Consider the following 16,709-nt stretch of genomic DNA (forward strand, 5'->3'; position numbering starts at 1 on the left):
AAAGAATGTGTCACAAGGCAGTAGGCCAGATTCGAACCCATGCCAACCACTAGAGGCTAGACCATCCAAGCCATGCAAATTAATAAACTTCAGTCACTTATGTAAGGGAGCACATACACTACATTTTAGTCATTTTTAAGAGTGACTTACAGGAGGAACTAGGATTGAGGAACTAGGGTTAAGTGCCTTGCTCAAGGGCAGAGATTTTTCACCTAGTCGGCTCGGGGATTCAAAGTCCATTGCAGCACCAAGAAATGACCGAGCTCTTTTGTCTGAACACACCCTCAAAACTTTCACAGTCCTTCATACGGAATTCTCACAATTCACCCACTCCTCCAAGTCTCTACGGAAGGGGGGAAGGGGGCTGTCTGTTTGGAAGGCAACATGCTCCAACACGCTATCCAGGAAGGAAAAACAGCTAAGAATACACAACCATAGTAAAAACTCGATCATCCACTGTCTTGAGAGTCTAGAACATAAAACCAGCGACTCCCTGAATTCTCGAAAATGTGACATCATCACAGACAATCTACAAACAAAAAGTGGAGGATGGCTTTTCAGAGTACAAATACTGTAGAGTTCTTTCTTATTCAGGGGTCAGAGTGAATAGGAAGTGGCAGTGGGCTACCTAGAAATATTACCACGCTGACATTTCCTGCCAGAGTTGTTAGAGAGCTGGAGAGGGAGCGAGAGACAAAGAGAGTGGAGAGAGAGGGATCACAACACAGGGAGGGAAGTCAGGAGGAAACTCACTATCAGCACCACACACTGATAGACACTGACAGCAAGAAGGACTTTAGAGGTGAACAGCAGCAACAATGCTTTCTGTCTGTATGTATTGCCATGGTTTACCTGGTTAGAATCTGAGCTATCCATGTCTCTTCTCTGCTTTCCAAATCGCTTGGGTATGGTGACTTCATACGAGGAGAACTGTGAGGTCTGATGCGATGCTGACCCTACAAGAGGAATGACACCATTATGACTGTTATATTGTGCATAGTTATTAAATTAGATCATCAACAGACAGTTACATTAGTCATTTCAGAGGACCATAACAGCAGTCAAGGAGCAGTGTGGTATCAAAGCAGACATACCTTAGAAATACCACTACATTGCCAATGTGAGAAATATTTTTCAGTCTACGCTACCTTATATGGTCATGTTTATAGTAAATCATTTATTTTCATTCAACTGCTACGTAACCTACTGAGGCTGTGAGTGAGTGAGTGAGTGAGTGAGAGGGAGAGACCACTGTTTCTCTGGAGGCTTGAGGTCAGGGCAAAGAGCAGGTAACATTACAGGCAACTTCCATCCTCCTCACAGTCAGGAAAACTGCCCTCTGAAGATATGAGATAGAAGTGCTGATGATGCTAACCCCACACAGTCTCTCTGGCTGCCCGAGCAAGGCCGACGTCAAGCGTACGTTTGGGCCTGGTTGCCAACACTGCGCTGGTTCACAGCTGACAGCCTGGCCCCTCCTGTGTGAGTGTCCTTGCCAAACATGAAAGGACAACTGACTCTTTCACTTCTTCTCACCTGAGCTGCCTTGTGGGGTGGCCTATAGAGAATGAGTCGTAGAACAAATACTACTGTAAATATTTGCTCAAACTTAACATCGAGCAAATTAATTAATTATTATTTTAGTCAAAAAACAACAGATTATATAGTTGGCAGATGTTCCATGTCTGGTTTTGGGAAAATATTGGTAGACCGTCATCTTAGTTCGGGATGAGAGCAATCCTACACGGAGATACACTTTGTGAGAGATGGACAACAAACAATTACAATCTCTTCAAACAGTGGCCAAATAATTTCTGTTGTAGAGATTAGCAAGAAAATAGGCACTCTTTAATTTATTCTGTCACCTGGCTTGTGGGGGTCCTTGCTGTTTCCTGAAAGGCTAAACGGAAGGAAAAGGCCACACAATCCCATAGGGCTACATGATGTACAGTAGAGTCCCAACACTCCGTTCAAGAACAGGCTTAACTCACTGACGGGGAAAGACGTTTGTAATTAAACAGTGGCGCATATAAGCAGCCGAGCCCCTAGGACATTTTGCTCAGTATACAAAAATACTGGTGGATAACAAACATGTGCATAGGGCCTACAAACATGAAATAGGGACTATTATCTGACATATCCTATTAGTTAATGTTAGGCCTAGATGCTGTTTTCCAAAATCTCCAGGTTATATGACAACATAAAAAACAGTGGGTTGTGTGTGAACAGCAGACAGGAATATGATGAGCCTGGTCAACAATAACGTCACTGTCTCTTTGGTTCTTTTGTCTAGTAAGGCCAATGGGTGTGTGGAGATGTAACTGTACGTGAAACTCCGCCTGTCACACTTTCCATGGAGTGTCACCTCGTTGCTTCGTGTGGGTTGGAGCAACGGGCCAACGTTCCGGTCTAGAATCACGATTTTGACAGCTCCTACAGTCTAGCGTAGGTACTGCACGTAGGTACTGCACGTAGGTACTGACGTAGGTACTGACGCCCAGTCTAGAAAAACAATTTCCATAGACGGCCACATAGAGAAGTCAGATAATTCCTATTAAGACAGTTTTTCTTATATTTTGTGCACAAAGGTGATGACCAGATTTTTTCCACATCACTCACAGCCGAAAATATTAACATTTGATAATCAGCCCCAGGCTGTGTCACAACCAGCCGTGATCGGGAGTCCCATAGGCCCAGCGTCGTCCGGGTAAATAAGAAAGCTTTTAACTGACTTGCCTAGCTAAAAAAAAAAAAAAAAGCTAATGTCTGCCTTGTTTTTGGACAATGGAAAGTTACCACTGTTCACAGTGCTCCCTGTGTGCATTGAGTGCTAGTGCATGTTTAGTTGTTTATATGCAACCCGGATATAGCCGGTCCATGAGTCGGCGTACGCGATCGAGAGTAGACTGTGTTGAAAACAGTCTCCAGTTCTTTATACCTCAGTGGGTTGGAGGGGACGGTGAGGTCTCTGTTGACAAGTAACCATGGCAACCTTGTCACATCCTGTTGGAGTGCACATCTGTGCTGGATTTTGGAACAATCTACATCTCAATTATTCAACATCCTTACAGGTTTTGAAACAATCAAGTTGCCCAGACTGGTCTACTATGGTTGCATCTTGGACACAAAAAAAAAAAAAAAACAAGGTCGATGTAACATACAGTAAGGGCTTTGTCCCTGCTCATCAACACACACTTACATAACCACAACATGCCACTAGGCTTGGTTTATTTGTCACAGACAGGGGACCTTCACATTTAAATGAATTTGCCTGGCTACAGCCAAACGCTACGCCACACCCATGAACGTTAGTTTCTTCTCCACAATGAGTCTTGATCTTAGTACCTCCGAACTTTCAAATGTGAACACTTTGGGGCCTGGTTGGTTCAGAAACCAATGGGTTAGGCCAGAACACGTGGGTAAAGCGGTGGTTTGAAAATTCGTCATTGGCTTTGATACTCTGATTGGTTAGACAATCCAATCGCTGATACATTTTTTTATAAAACACCCCTCGTCACCACATACAACTTCAATGATGGCAGTCTAACACAGAACCCAAACCGGCTGTGCGCGTGCGCAATCGTGCATAAATGTATTTTGTCCCCCCCACACCAAACGCGATTACGACACGCAGGTTAAAATATCAAAACAAACTCTGAACCAATTATATTAATTTGGAGACAGGTCAAAAAGCATTAAACATTTATGGCAATTTAGCTAGTTAGCTTGCACATGCTAGCTAATTTGTCCAATTTAGCTAGCTTGATGTTGCTAGCTAATTTGTCCTGGGATATAAATATTGAGTTGTTATTTTACCTGAAATACACAAGGTCCTCTACTCTGCCAATTAATCCACACATAAAACGGTAAACCGAATCGTTTCTAGTCATCTCTCTTATTCCAGGCTTTTTCTTCTCGACTTTATATTGCGATCGGCAACTTTCATAAATTAGGTGCATTACCGCCACTGACCTCGTTCGTCTTCAGTCACCCACGTGGGTATAACCAATGAGCAGATGGCACGTGGGTACTTGCTTCTATAAACCAATGAGGAGATGGGAGAGGCAGGACTTGCAGCGCGATCTGCATCAGAAATAGTACTGATTTCCCTTGGCAACGCAGACGCTGGTTGGCGCGCGTGAGCATTGTGGGTGCAATAATTGAATAATATAGATTTCTAAATTTATTTTGCAACGCATCACGAGCAGTGTAGTAACCCTGTAAAACTAAAGTATGTAGCGAACGACAGAGCAGCGGAAGAATAAAGTGTGAGTCGTCAGGCTATAAATGAATGCCCTGCATCTAGGAAATTAACTGCATGGTAGGCCGATTAGCTCTCTATATCATCACAAACACTGTCCCTACACATCTCCAGTCCCTGCTCACGCCGGTGCCCATGCCATCTGTCCATCAATGATAGAATCTGATTTGATACTTTTAGGAAACACTGTCACAGGAAAAACTGGATCTAATAGCTGAAAACTCCCATGACCCACCACCACTTCCTGTTGAGGATGCATCCCAAATGGCACCCCACTCCCTTTAAAGTACAATAGTTTTGACCAGAGCCCTATGGACCCTGGTCAAAAGTAGCACACTACATAGGTAATAGAGGGCCATTTGGGACACGTCTTAAGGGGCATAGTCGTGTCTGGCTTTGAAGCAAAAGAAGCATTAAGACCGCAACAAGTGAAATTGGCACATTTAGGCTACATAATATTGAGATGGATGTAGGCTAGACAGAAGATCCGATCCGCTTGCTTACAGCTGCACTAGGTTCAGACAGGCCTCCTGTTTAGATTAAGACACTGCGGAGCCGGCACTAGACATGGCTCAGAAAACGTACCCGAATTGTCCCATTATCCCCCCGAGAAGATTGAACGATGGCAGTTTTCTGGAAAAATGAGCACTTTGTCATCATGCTAAGTAGCAGAAGCCACAGCAGCCATTTTTGGAACGGCACTAGAACGTCGCGTTGAACAACAAAAGGATAGTCAGCCAATCAAGGGAATTTTATTTTGACATTTCCACAGATGTAGTCCGCACGGAGCCTGATTGGCTGACTATACTTTGTTGATCAACCCAACGTTTTAGTGCAGGGGTCTTCAAAAAAAATTTGCCCAGGGACCCCTGCTCCCTGGCAAACGGGCGACCTCATCACGCAAAAATAAATACAAATTCCACGTCTTTTCTTATCAGGTGAATGATAATAGCAAGGAGAAGTAATCAACAGATTAAAATAAATAGATTTGGTAGACAGGGTTGGGGAAGCTATTGTAAAAATATAGTTTAACAAGCTACCAATTACTGGAAGAAGTTAAGCTACCCTTAAGAAAATATACTTTAAAGTTTTTTGGAAAAAGTAGTTCACTACATCTAAACTGTTTTGTGATAAATTCTTATATCTAAATCTGACATGTCAAAGACTATAAATTGCAATAACAGATCACACTGGAGTAAGATGTTAAAATAATGTGTAATTAAGCCTATTAAAACACAAACGGTTTCAAGTGACAATTAGGCAGGTCTGAAGCAGTTTAAACAAAGGTTTGCAAAAATGTATGTCCAAGTCAAGAAAGCTTACCAGCAGCACTTGCCGCACTGGTAGCCTATTTGCAGGTGCTTTTTCAAAGCCTATGTCAGATACTCCAGTGAGTAATTGGCTCCAATGAGTGTAATTTGCTCAACATTATTACAAAGAAGATATCCCCTTTTCTACTGTAGGTATGTAACGCAAAATGTGTTTATTCAGTTGTTGCTAGCAATATTCATTAAAAAAAAAAAACCATACACACATTTTCTTCTGGATCCCTAGCCCCCGGTTAAATACCCCTGTTCTAGTGCCATTACAAAATGGCTGCTGTGGCATCTGCTACTTAGCATGAGGACGAAAAGTAGGGTTGGGCGATATGGCCTAAAAATTATCAACATTTTTTCCAACTTATGGGCAAATCACAATATATGTACAGTACCAGTTATTCAATTGTTTCTTTTTACTATTTTCTCCATTGTAGAATAGTGAAGACATCAAAACTATGAAAAACACATAGGGAATTATGTGGTAACCAACAAAAAAAAGAAGTGTTAAATCAAAATATATTTTATATTTGAAATTCTTCAAAGGAGTCACCCTTTGCCTTGACAGTTTTGCACACTCTTGGCATTCTATGTTATTTCATAGTTTTTGTGTCTTCACTATTATTCTACAATGTAGAAAATAGTAAAAATAAAGAACACATACTCATTCAAGGATTTAACATTTTTGACCAGCAGTGTATGTGTGTATATAGAACCTGCATGGATTTATAAGTATGAATTAGATTGAGCAATAAAAGCCCCACCTTTATTCCATAGGCTTGGATCTGCACTATGCAGCTGTTGCAAGAGCACATTTTTCACTGGCTGTCCACTGTTTTCAAAAACAATGATTGATAGGCAGCTTAAACTTCTTGAATTCAACCATTATTGGGTTCAAATACACATTTAGATTTGTGAACAGCCATCCACAACAACCACAATCCGTAAGGCACAGAGAGCAGCAGAGTGATTCACATCAATGCGCTATGTAGATATCAATAATAAGTGATATCCATATCGCCGTAGACTACACCACTGCAGTCATCCTTACCGCCAAGAGTTTATTCAAGCTGGATAATCTTTGGATGCCGACAGCAGTCGCACCATTGGAAGACATAGCTTGGACTGTAGCCTACAAAAGCCTATAACTTATTTTCCCGCAATCCATCAAACCCATTTGGTGTCATCCATCAAACCCATTTGGTGTCATCATAGTGGTCTCTGACTTGTGGTCAGACTTGCTCAGGTGGAACAAACTTAAACTTGTGCCTTTTTTCAATGCTGATTCGAATGTCATTGAGAAAACAGAATTTAAAAGTAATCCTCTAGTTTTTCAAAAGTATCTGTAATCTTATTACAATATTTTTTGCTGGTAACGTAGTTACTGTTCTTTGGTAATCCGTTACTCCCCAACCCTGATCCTCCGAACAGTACTTAGTAGCGCAATGCTGCGCGCAACAAGCTGAGCATTCATTTTCCAGAATCAAGGTTCATTGATACTCTCGTTTTAGTAGTATGCTCTGCACGCAATTTGATTTGTGACATAAAAAGGTATCGTTAGAAAGGTTAACTTCTATTTTACAGTAAAATAATGTCTCAATGTGCTTCAGTGTCCATATGACCAATTCTGTTAGACCAAACCTCAAATAGCAAATTGAAAGAGCTTGTCAGAGAGGAAGAATTCCTCTCATCTTTGTTGTTGTGAGTGGCAGGGGCTTGATGTGTGCGTGTAAACAGAGAGGAAGAGGCAAAGCGAGAAGTTTCACTCTCCCTAAAATCTGTCCAAAACAATCCCAATGCATTTATATGGGTTTATTTTGGACCTAAGCTTGTCGCCTGCCTTAGGGACAACAACTCCCATTGTTAGGGCGGAGACATATGCACCTCATCATTATATACAGATCTCTCGTGTAAATGGGAAGGTACACACAGCACAGAATGAGCGAAGGAGATAAGACATCATGAGTGAAAAAAATAAAACTATAACCTTGATTCTTGCGACACAGGCATTTGGAATACCGTGAAAAAACGAATTCTAATTAATCCAAGTATATCGCCCAGCCCTAAAAAAAAGGGAAGTACATTTTTTTTTAAAGCAGTCTTTCAATCTTCTCTGTGTAACAGTTGGGTTAATGGGACATTTCAACGGCATTTCTCAACCCTGGATAGAGGTATGTTTTCCGACCTATATCTCGCTCCATCTCCACGGTGTGTTAATCTAAACAGGAGGCCTGTCCAACCCTAGTGCAGCTGTAAGCAAGTCGGTTGGATATGCTGGCTAGATGTAAGTCCTTATAGAAGGTAGTAAGATGGTTAAGTGTGTACACAACCACATCCAGTCCAACATAGCAAGCTTGGTAATATAGGCCTGAGTGCTGACAGTGGCCTACAGAAACTATTGAAAGTGGACTAATATCACACCTGACCAAGATACCTGTTGAAAATTTTCACTTGAGGGAGTTTGTTAGCTATATCAGGGGTCTTCAACCTTTTCTTGCCCAGGGACCCCCTCCCAGGCAAACCGGCGACTCAGGGACTGCATCATACTTCAGCAAAAACATGAATGTTCCAGTCTTGTCTAAACAGGTGAATGACAATGGCAAGGAGAAGTAACTAACACTTTAAAATGAATAGATTTGGTAGACAGTTGGAGAAGCAGCTCTAAAAAAATGTATAGTTAACCAAGCTACCAATTACTTTACACTGGAAGAAGATAAGCTACACTCTATATAGTTTACTTAAAGTTTCTTTGAAAAAGTAGTTTACTACAAACTACTTTCTGATAAATGATCATATCTAAAATAAACTACATAGACTATAAATTGCAATAACAGATCACTCTGGTGTTAGGTGTTACCAGAATGTGTAATTAAGCCTATTAAAACACAAACATGGTTTCAAGTAAGAATTAGGCAGGTATGAAGCCAAAAAAATAAAAGGAAATTGCCTACTCGCCCATATTTTATTTTAGCAAAACAAATAGCATGCAGTTCCAGTATTTAGCTACACCACTACAACATAAAATGTATTAACTACTGAAAACAATTGCAAGATATGAATTTAGTTCAAATAACACCAAGCTACTGCAAAGTGTAGTTAAATTACAAGTTGAACTACATGCAGTTCACTACTACAACACGGTAGACAGTTTTTCATTATTTTGACCTCCCCCCATAATTGGAAGTGTAAACTAACATACCTTTCTAACTAATAGACTAACTCAAAACACATTTTCACTGAGAGCAGCCGTTTAAACAAAGGTTACCCATGTGTTGCCAAAAATGTATGTCCAAGTCAAGAAAGCTTACCAGCAGCACTTGCCACACTGGTAGCCTATTCGCAGGTGCTTTTTCAAAGCCTATGTCAGATACTCCAGTGAGTAATTGGCTCCATTGAGGGTAATTTGCTCAATATTAGGAGTTGAGAAATAAAGTTGACATCACTAGAAATAAGATATTATCCTATTTTCTACTGTGTGTACGCAATTCAAAATGTGTTTTTTCTGTTATTGCTAGCGACATTCATAAAAATGTGCAGACCCGCTGCAGTAGGCTACCTTGGCCGCGGACCCCCAGTTGAATACCCCTGAGCGATATGATTGGGTTTATGAGGTTTCAAAGCTTTTGACAGCCTTGGCCTACTATAATTGTACCAATGACAATACTCATAAGGCCTTGGTGGTTAATTAAGGTGTTACTAATATAAACAGCAGTGCAGTTTAAAATAACTTGATTCCACTAATTGGGGACTTTTCTTTTAAAGGTGAAACCAACACAAAGGTAACCAACACACTGGTCAAATAATGACGTCTAGGAAGTGGGAAGCTCATGGTAGCGTAGTTAGCACTTCTATTACTAGACTGGGCCAACTACTTCCATTACTAGACTGGGCCGTGTATCTGTCTGGATTGAGAAAACATTCAAAGCACGTGCAGGGATGTTGTTCAATAGTGTGCAACTGCAGCCCGCAATTCGGGGTGCTCCTGCATGTGGGCATTTATGAATCTGCAGGAACACCCCCTCGAGCATCCCATTGGTTCCTTCATAAACTCCCCCCCCCCCCCTCATGCACAACATCTTCATGCTTGTGTGACACTTTTGAATGTGGATCAAAAGGGAAATAAAAAAAACATTCACCACCTCCTGACGTGTAACGGAGTCCTCTTTGCTAGGTAGTGGGAGCGATACCGATAGACAGCGTCCTTCGCTCCCGCCTGCCCAGCCCTCACCATCGTTCACAGGACTACTAGAAAACAGTGCCCAAAAGGCGGAGACGAAGGACACTGTCTTCCGGTCGCCCCCCTGCCTCTCGCTAGTACAGCAGGCCGGGGGTTGGAGCGACACTGTGTCCTAACTAGCTAGCCAGCTTGCTAGTTAACTAGCACACGGTGTCGCCCTCGCTTACCACGCAGGTACACAGGAGGCATGGGCAACACCATTTGCTAGCGACACGTGTGCTAGCTAGCTAGCAGTACTAGCACACAGTGTCGCCCTCGCCTCCCACCTGCTGTGTACCAGTGTCCTCCTTAGGAGTAGCTGGCTAAGCTAGCACAATGTCCTTCACTCCCATCTGCGGGAAAGCAGAGCCAGACAGGCAGGGGCACTACCAGTGTGTAGTAGATATAGCTAGCTACCGTTTTTGCCCCCCTCCCCCTCTTCTTCTGAGGTGTATCAGTGGTTGGCATCCAACATTATGGTGCATTATCCATTAGCACCATCTACTGTAGTGGAGCGCACCTGTACTGGTGCCATAGCTTAAAAAGTTACCAATATTAGTATAAAAAGGGGGTCCTACAGATGCAGGAACGCCCCAAATAGCGGGCTGCAGTTGCACCCTTCTCATACAGTTAGCCAAATTCTAGAATCCCTCTTGCGACATAGTAGCGGTCGTTACCACATTAACAAAGTAATAAACCACGACTATTTCCCCTCTTAAAATTGGATTTTAAACCTAACCTTAAATTATGACCCAAAAAGCAACATTTTATTTTATACATGAATTTTTACGATATAGACAATTTGGACTTTGTGACTGTGCTATCGACTGGAAACCTAGAATATCCGAGAAGGAAAGCCGCTCGAGCTATGTTGTAGCTGTTGCTCGCTATAAGGTAACGTTTACTCACCCTCGTTGCAGTCGCCAAGCCCATTGAGTAAAGCAATGACACAAATTGCTTTAAAGCACGGATGGGACAATAATGGCATACCCATGTTTATCTAATTTTCAACAAAATATCTAAGTAGGGATCTTCTTATCCAGGCGTTGCCTTCCAAGCAATTACGAAGTGCCTTCTCCACATTCTGTAAAAAGCCTTTTGACAATTACCTTGCCATATCGTAACAACTATTGCTAGCTCACCAACAAGCAACTGCTTTACCGCTGCTGGCTTTGGCTCTTTTCAGACGATAGATCTAGCATGATCAGTGACTATAATAGTAAACAATAATGCAGATTTACTAATCTTTTTTAATCGAGTTTCGTTTTAGATCAAACGAGTCCTAATGTCATTCCAGTGAACCCGAATAGAATGGATAAAACAGCGCATGCGTGTTAATGCGTCAGACTTTGTAGTGCGGTCGTCACTAGCTGCCAGTAAGTCATATATCCCTCCCATTTGTTCAATTTCTCTTCTTAAAATGTGATTTTAGACCGAACCCATGACGCTGATCTCAAATGAAGACCAAAAAGCACATTTTTTTTTTCTTGAATTTGTACGATACACCATTTTGACTTTGTGGCTGTGTTATCTAGTGGAAACCCATAGGCGCGTTCCAACCAAAATAACATAGCTCGTCTGTTTCAGTTGCATGCACTAAATGATGCAGTCCTACGAGCATAATATAACGTTACGAAAAGCACAAACTTGTGTCGCTGGCAATTTATAGTTTTGATATAACCAACCTGAAAAAACAGGTGTCCTGAATTTAGGCAATTACAGAACTGATCAATTAGCCCAGTTTGTCTGCTGCGTTGCTTAGTTGGAAGAAAACTGCAATACCTGCGACACTCCAGGAACAGGGATGCCTACCACAGCAATATCTACGTATTTAGTAGGACCAGTTCTTTCTTGCTTGTCCCTTGAACTCAGCCAATGACTGAGCAGAGCAGATGTCCGAGACATTTTGTGATTCTCCTGCCGGTTTCCACTACATAACACAGCCACAAAGTCAGATTCTACAGCCACAAAGTCTAAATTGGCTACAGAAATGTACTGTTTGGTAAGGTTAGGTTTAAAATCTGATTTTTAGGAGATAATTTGTAGAAATGGGCGGAGTTTAGCCATAATTATGACTTGTGGCAATGTTAACTAGTGACGTCCTTCTCTGCCTCCTTTTTTTGTCTTTATTTACTAACAAACATCAACAAAACAAAAGAGGAATAGTCACATGCAAAAACGCATACATAACATTTTTTACATTGCCAGGAATCCTACACAAACAAATCACATTCATTAATAATACTACAGGTTGATTGCCTTGTTTTTCATTTTAGTTAAAGTAGTCCCATATTGTTTAAATTCATTTACAAAAGTGAATCAGACCATTTGCATTTGTGAATATGAAATGTACCCATTATTATTAGCAGTTGAAATAAATATACATCCTTATCAATAATCAGAATTTCTGAAATAAATCATATCAAAACAACTACATTGTACATGTTCTGTTTTTTTTATAACAAAGTTGTGTATATCAATCCAAAAATTGTACTATAAACATATAAAACACACAGTATCAAAATTCAGCTTCAATCTTTCCTAACAGGTTCCACAGGATACATTTTATGTAACATTTTAAATGAAACTTCCTTTACCTTGTTACTGATACAATATTTGTTAGGAATCTTCCATGCTTTAGTCAAGTGTTTTTTGTTATTTATATTTCATCCTTATTTAACCAGGTAGCCAGTTGAGAACAAGTTATCGGTTAATTTGTACATTAGTGAGTTTTGTTATGTGTTTTAACAAACCTTATTTATTTTTGAACTTACATACACTACCGTTCAAAAGTTTGGGGTCACTCAGAAATGTCCTTGTTTTTGAAAGAAGAGCACATTTTTTGTCCATTAAAATAGCATCAAATTGATCAGAAATACAGTGTAGACTTTGTTAATGTTGTAAATGACTATTGTAGCTGGAAACAGCAGATTTAAAAAAGATGGAATATCTACATAGGCGTACAGAGGCCATTAGCAGCAACCATCACTCCTGTGTTCCAATGGCACATTGTGTTAGCTAATCCAAGATTATCATTTTAAAAGGCTAATTGAGCATTAGAAAACCCTCTTGCAATTATGTTAGCACAGCTGAAAACTGTTGTTCTGATTAAAGAAGCAATAAAAATGGCTTTCTTTAGACTAGTTGAGTATCTGGAGCGTCAGCATTTGTGGGTTCGATTACAGGCTCAAAATGGCCGGAAACAAAGAACTTTCTTCTGAAACTCATCAGTCTATTCTTGTTCTGAGAAATGAAGGCTATTCCATGCGAGAAATTGCCAAGACACTGAAGATCTCGTACAATGCTGTGTACTACTCACACAGAGCAAAACAGAACAGCGCAAACTGGCTCTAACCAGAATATAGAGTGGGAGGCCTCGGTGCACAACTTGAGCAAGAGGACAAGTACATTAGAGTGTCTAGTTTGAGAAACAGACGCCTCACAAGTCCTCAACTGGCAGCTTCATTAAATAGTACCCGCAAAACACCAGTCTCAACAGCAACAGTGAAGAGGTGACTCCGGTATGCTGGTCTTCTAGGCAGAGTTCCTCTGTCCAGTGTCTGTGTTCTTCTGCCCATCTTAATCTTTTCTTTTTATTGGCCAGTCTGATATATGGCTTTTTCTTTGCAACTCTGCCTAAAAGTCCAGCAAGCAATGACATGCAGGAGCTTCCTGCAGGAATGTGTAGTCTTGCTGAGGTCTTCTCTTTTGCTAATTAGCATTTGGAATATTTTTGAGTAAATTGACTATATTGGTAAAACTCACCTTGTCTGAGACAGAATTTGCATGGTTATCAATACGTCACGCCAAGGTAAGCCTACAACAAACACATACTTAGTTTGAAGTGTTTGTAAAATTCACAATGTGAAATTATTGGTGAAAAAAATTCATGGAACCATTTCCGTGTTTGACTGCTAGGGTTTATGGGTATTATGACGTGTCCACGGTGGCGGACTTGGGCTCGTAAAACAAGAGGTTAACTCTAATTTTGAATGACTTTTTGATTGGTTCTCATATGCACGCTATTTGCATGTACATTACATTTACATTTTAGTCATTTAGCAGACGCTCTTATCCAGAGCGACTTACAGTAGTGAATGCATACATTTCATACATTTTTCTTTCTTCTACATACTCCGTACTGGTCCCCCGTGGGAATCGAACCCACAACCCTGGCGTTGCAAACACCATGCTCTACCAACTGAGCCACACGGGACCACCCTACGAGTCCTCATCAATTTGCTATGCCCCCACTAGAGAGGTAAACAAGCCAACCTAAAGTTAGGTTAGGACTAAGACATTAATGAGCGAGCTAAGACGGACATAGTCAATATAACTACTTGTTCAGCACAGAAATGTACTGCATCAGAATTCAGAACATGGGTCGTTCTTACAGTATTATCCCTGTACACCACGTCAGAACCATAGGATAAATAGAGAGGGCATATAAGCAGACAATGAAAGCTCTTATAATATTCAATGATGACATTTCTCTAAAACAGGCTATAGGCTACATGTGCACCACCAAAGTCAGAACAGTAGGCTAAATTATGAAATTATAAGGGTGAGGCACATGGGCTAATAACAGCTTACTACACAACATATTACCTTATTAGCTACAGTATACTGTACATATCTCCCTGACATATTCCATCATTTATGTAGCAGCATACAAGACATTTTTGGACTCACCGTTGTTGTGCTCAATTGAGCAGGAAGGTGGTGCGGCGGTCCTTGCTGTCATCAAACTTTGTCATCAAAGTCTGGCATTCTCTGGATTTATGGTGCTTTCAAGACAACTGGGAACTCGGGGAGGAGAAGTTGAATCATGACTTCAGTGATCTTTGAGTCGGAGCTCTAGAAAGAGGCCCGAGTTCCCGACTTGGAATTCAATCGCTCAGAACGTGTTTTCGCAGTCGGAGCTCGCAGTTGTCTTGAACTCACTGAAGTCAGACATTTCCCAGTTCTGAGTTTCCAGTTGTTCTAAAAGCGGCAGAAGTCATGCTGGATTGATAGCATGTCCAATCTATTCAACCTTTTCTGGCCCATTGTGTTGCATGTGAATGTTTATCCTTTTAAAGCTTGGAAAGGAGACCCTTAAACCCAGACTTGGACCACAAACCCTTTCCACTGAATAGCAGGCTAGTGATAGCTTTGCAACACAGTTAGTTACTGATTCCTTCCAAACCCCTCATTGTTAAATTTGCGTTTTCCAACTTGTTGTGTAATGTTTATGTCCAATGGCTGATGAGCAACGATACGTTTTTATCTATAATTTCTCTTTATGTGACAAGGATTGAAAAGGATTTTCCAATAGATTGTCAAATTGATTCATGATGATGGCTTGTCTAGCTTGCTAGCTAAGATTTTGAAAGTATGATGTTGACATGTTCAGTCAAATCAAAGCAACGGTAGATACGTGATTTGACGTCATTTTATCTCTAGCCATTGACTTTGAGCCTTCTTGGATGGGCACTTCTAATGTAACTCTATGGCAGCACCCAAGGGGCTTGAATTTTCGAGCTCTCCCCGTAGATTTTGCAGTGACGTAGTGTCCCTATGAGTGACAGAACACTGAGCCAATTACGGCACAACTAGAGAAGATTACCAACCCCTACGCTCTGGTTTTGCCCCACCTGCCTTGAATGACGGGTCGCCACTGATGGTATGTACTTCGACTGTATAGAATGGCACTGCAATGCATACATGTAATGTTGGAATGGAAATTATAGTGATGACACACCAATGAATGATATACATTTTTGTATTTGTACAAACATAATGAGTAAGAAGTGTTTGTTAGCAAGAAATGTTTGCATTATAGTCTTATAAGACATTGAGTAGCCTAAATAAATACATATAACTGCATCATAAATGACTGGGTGACAGGCAGTCTAAGGGCTGAAAGAGGCACTACACAAAGTACTGTTACTGGAATAAACTGTTAAATTCTGGGTTAAACTTGGAACATTATTATACTCAGAAGGATAGTGTCTAACAGTGAACGAGACTGCTTTTTACCTCAAAGTTACTGGTTATCTGTAGGAGCCAGATGGCTTTGGAATGTGTAGGGGAGACGGGTGGAGATCTTAGAACCTAACAATGTCCCTGAGGGAGAGAGGGTAATGTATAACGTTTACATTATGTCAGGATATGTTATGGTTAGCCATCAGGGATCCTCTGGGAGGAGGAGAGACACAGTCTGGTATCAATAGAGTTGGGGAGGAGTAAGCACTTTGGGGTCGAGGTCAGGTCAGATGAAGTGAGGAAGAACAGATATCATTAAGGTTGTGTCTAGCAACAGAGATGCATTGGCTGTACAGTTGTGGAGGACGAGGCTCAGCCTTTGAGAAAGGGTTAAATATCAGTGCTTGTGTGAAATGTTTTGTCTGAATGCAGCTGTATCGACCCTTTGGGAAGAATTAAACTTGGTTTAGCTTTCCTAGCGTCCGTGGAGTCCTTTACTCTTAAAATTAGAACCTAACAAAACTAAGTGAACCCCACACATCGTTTTCTTATGTAAGAACTACTAGCATACTAATCAAACGTGCTTCAATATCTTTATAATGTTACCAATTTCACATTTATTCTGAATGAGGATGGGAATTAAGAATCTATAGCAGTCAGCATTCTAACATCTTTCTGTAGGGATCAGGGCTCAAAATGAAAACCTGCCTTTCTGGAGAGTTTCAGCAAATTTGGAGAACTGCGTTCTTTGGTTAAAGAAGATTATCCATATATATTGGCACATGATGTTAAAAAGTGGTATCAGGCAACATTATTTGAGTGACAGAGAGAGTTACATGAGTAGCCACGTTGAGAAAGCATCCCTTACTACAGATCATAGTCCACTGTCTACTTTACTAGGGGCCATAGAGACTCATAGATAGTGTCTTCAAAGTGAAACACAATGCCT

At 40.9% G+C, this 16,709-nt stretch overlaps 1 protein-coding gene across 1 annotated transcript in view; it reads right to left on the minus strand.

Moving 5' to 3' along the window:
• adam9a (ADAM metallopeptidase domain 9a) overlaps positions 1 to 11,126 on the minus strand; it is a 98,896-nt gene extending 87,770 nt beyond the window's left edge. Inside the window, exons 1-2 of the mRNA XM_029722285.1 lie at positions 10,703 to 11,126; positions 853 to 956 (exon numbers count right to left, since the gene is read on the minus strand). Of these exons, the coding sequence (XP_029578145.1) occupies positions 853 to 956; positions 10,703 to 10,787 (189 nt within the window). The 5' untranslated portion in view covers positions 10,788 to 11,126. The remainder of the gene's footprint in view (positions 1 to 852; positions 957 to 10,702) is intronic.
• Between the last annotated feature and the right edge of the window lie 5,583 nt (positions 11,127 to 16,709).

The sequence above is a fragment of the Salmo trutta genome, chromosome 29 (assembly GCF_901001165.1).
Source record: "Salmo trutta chromosome 29, fSalTru1.1, whole genome shotgun sequence".
In the NCBI taxonomy this organism is placed as follows: domain Eukaryota; kingdom Metazoa; phylum Chordata; class Actinopteri; order Salmoniformes; family Salmonidae; genus Salmo; species Salmo trutta.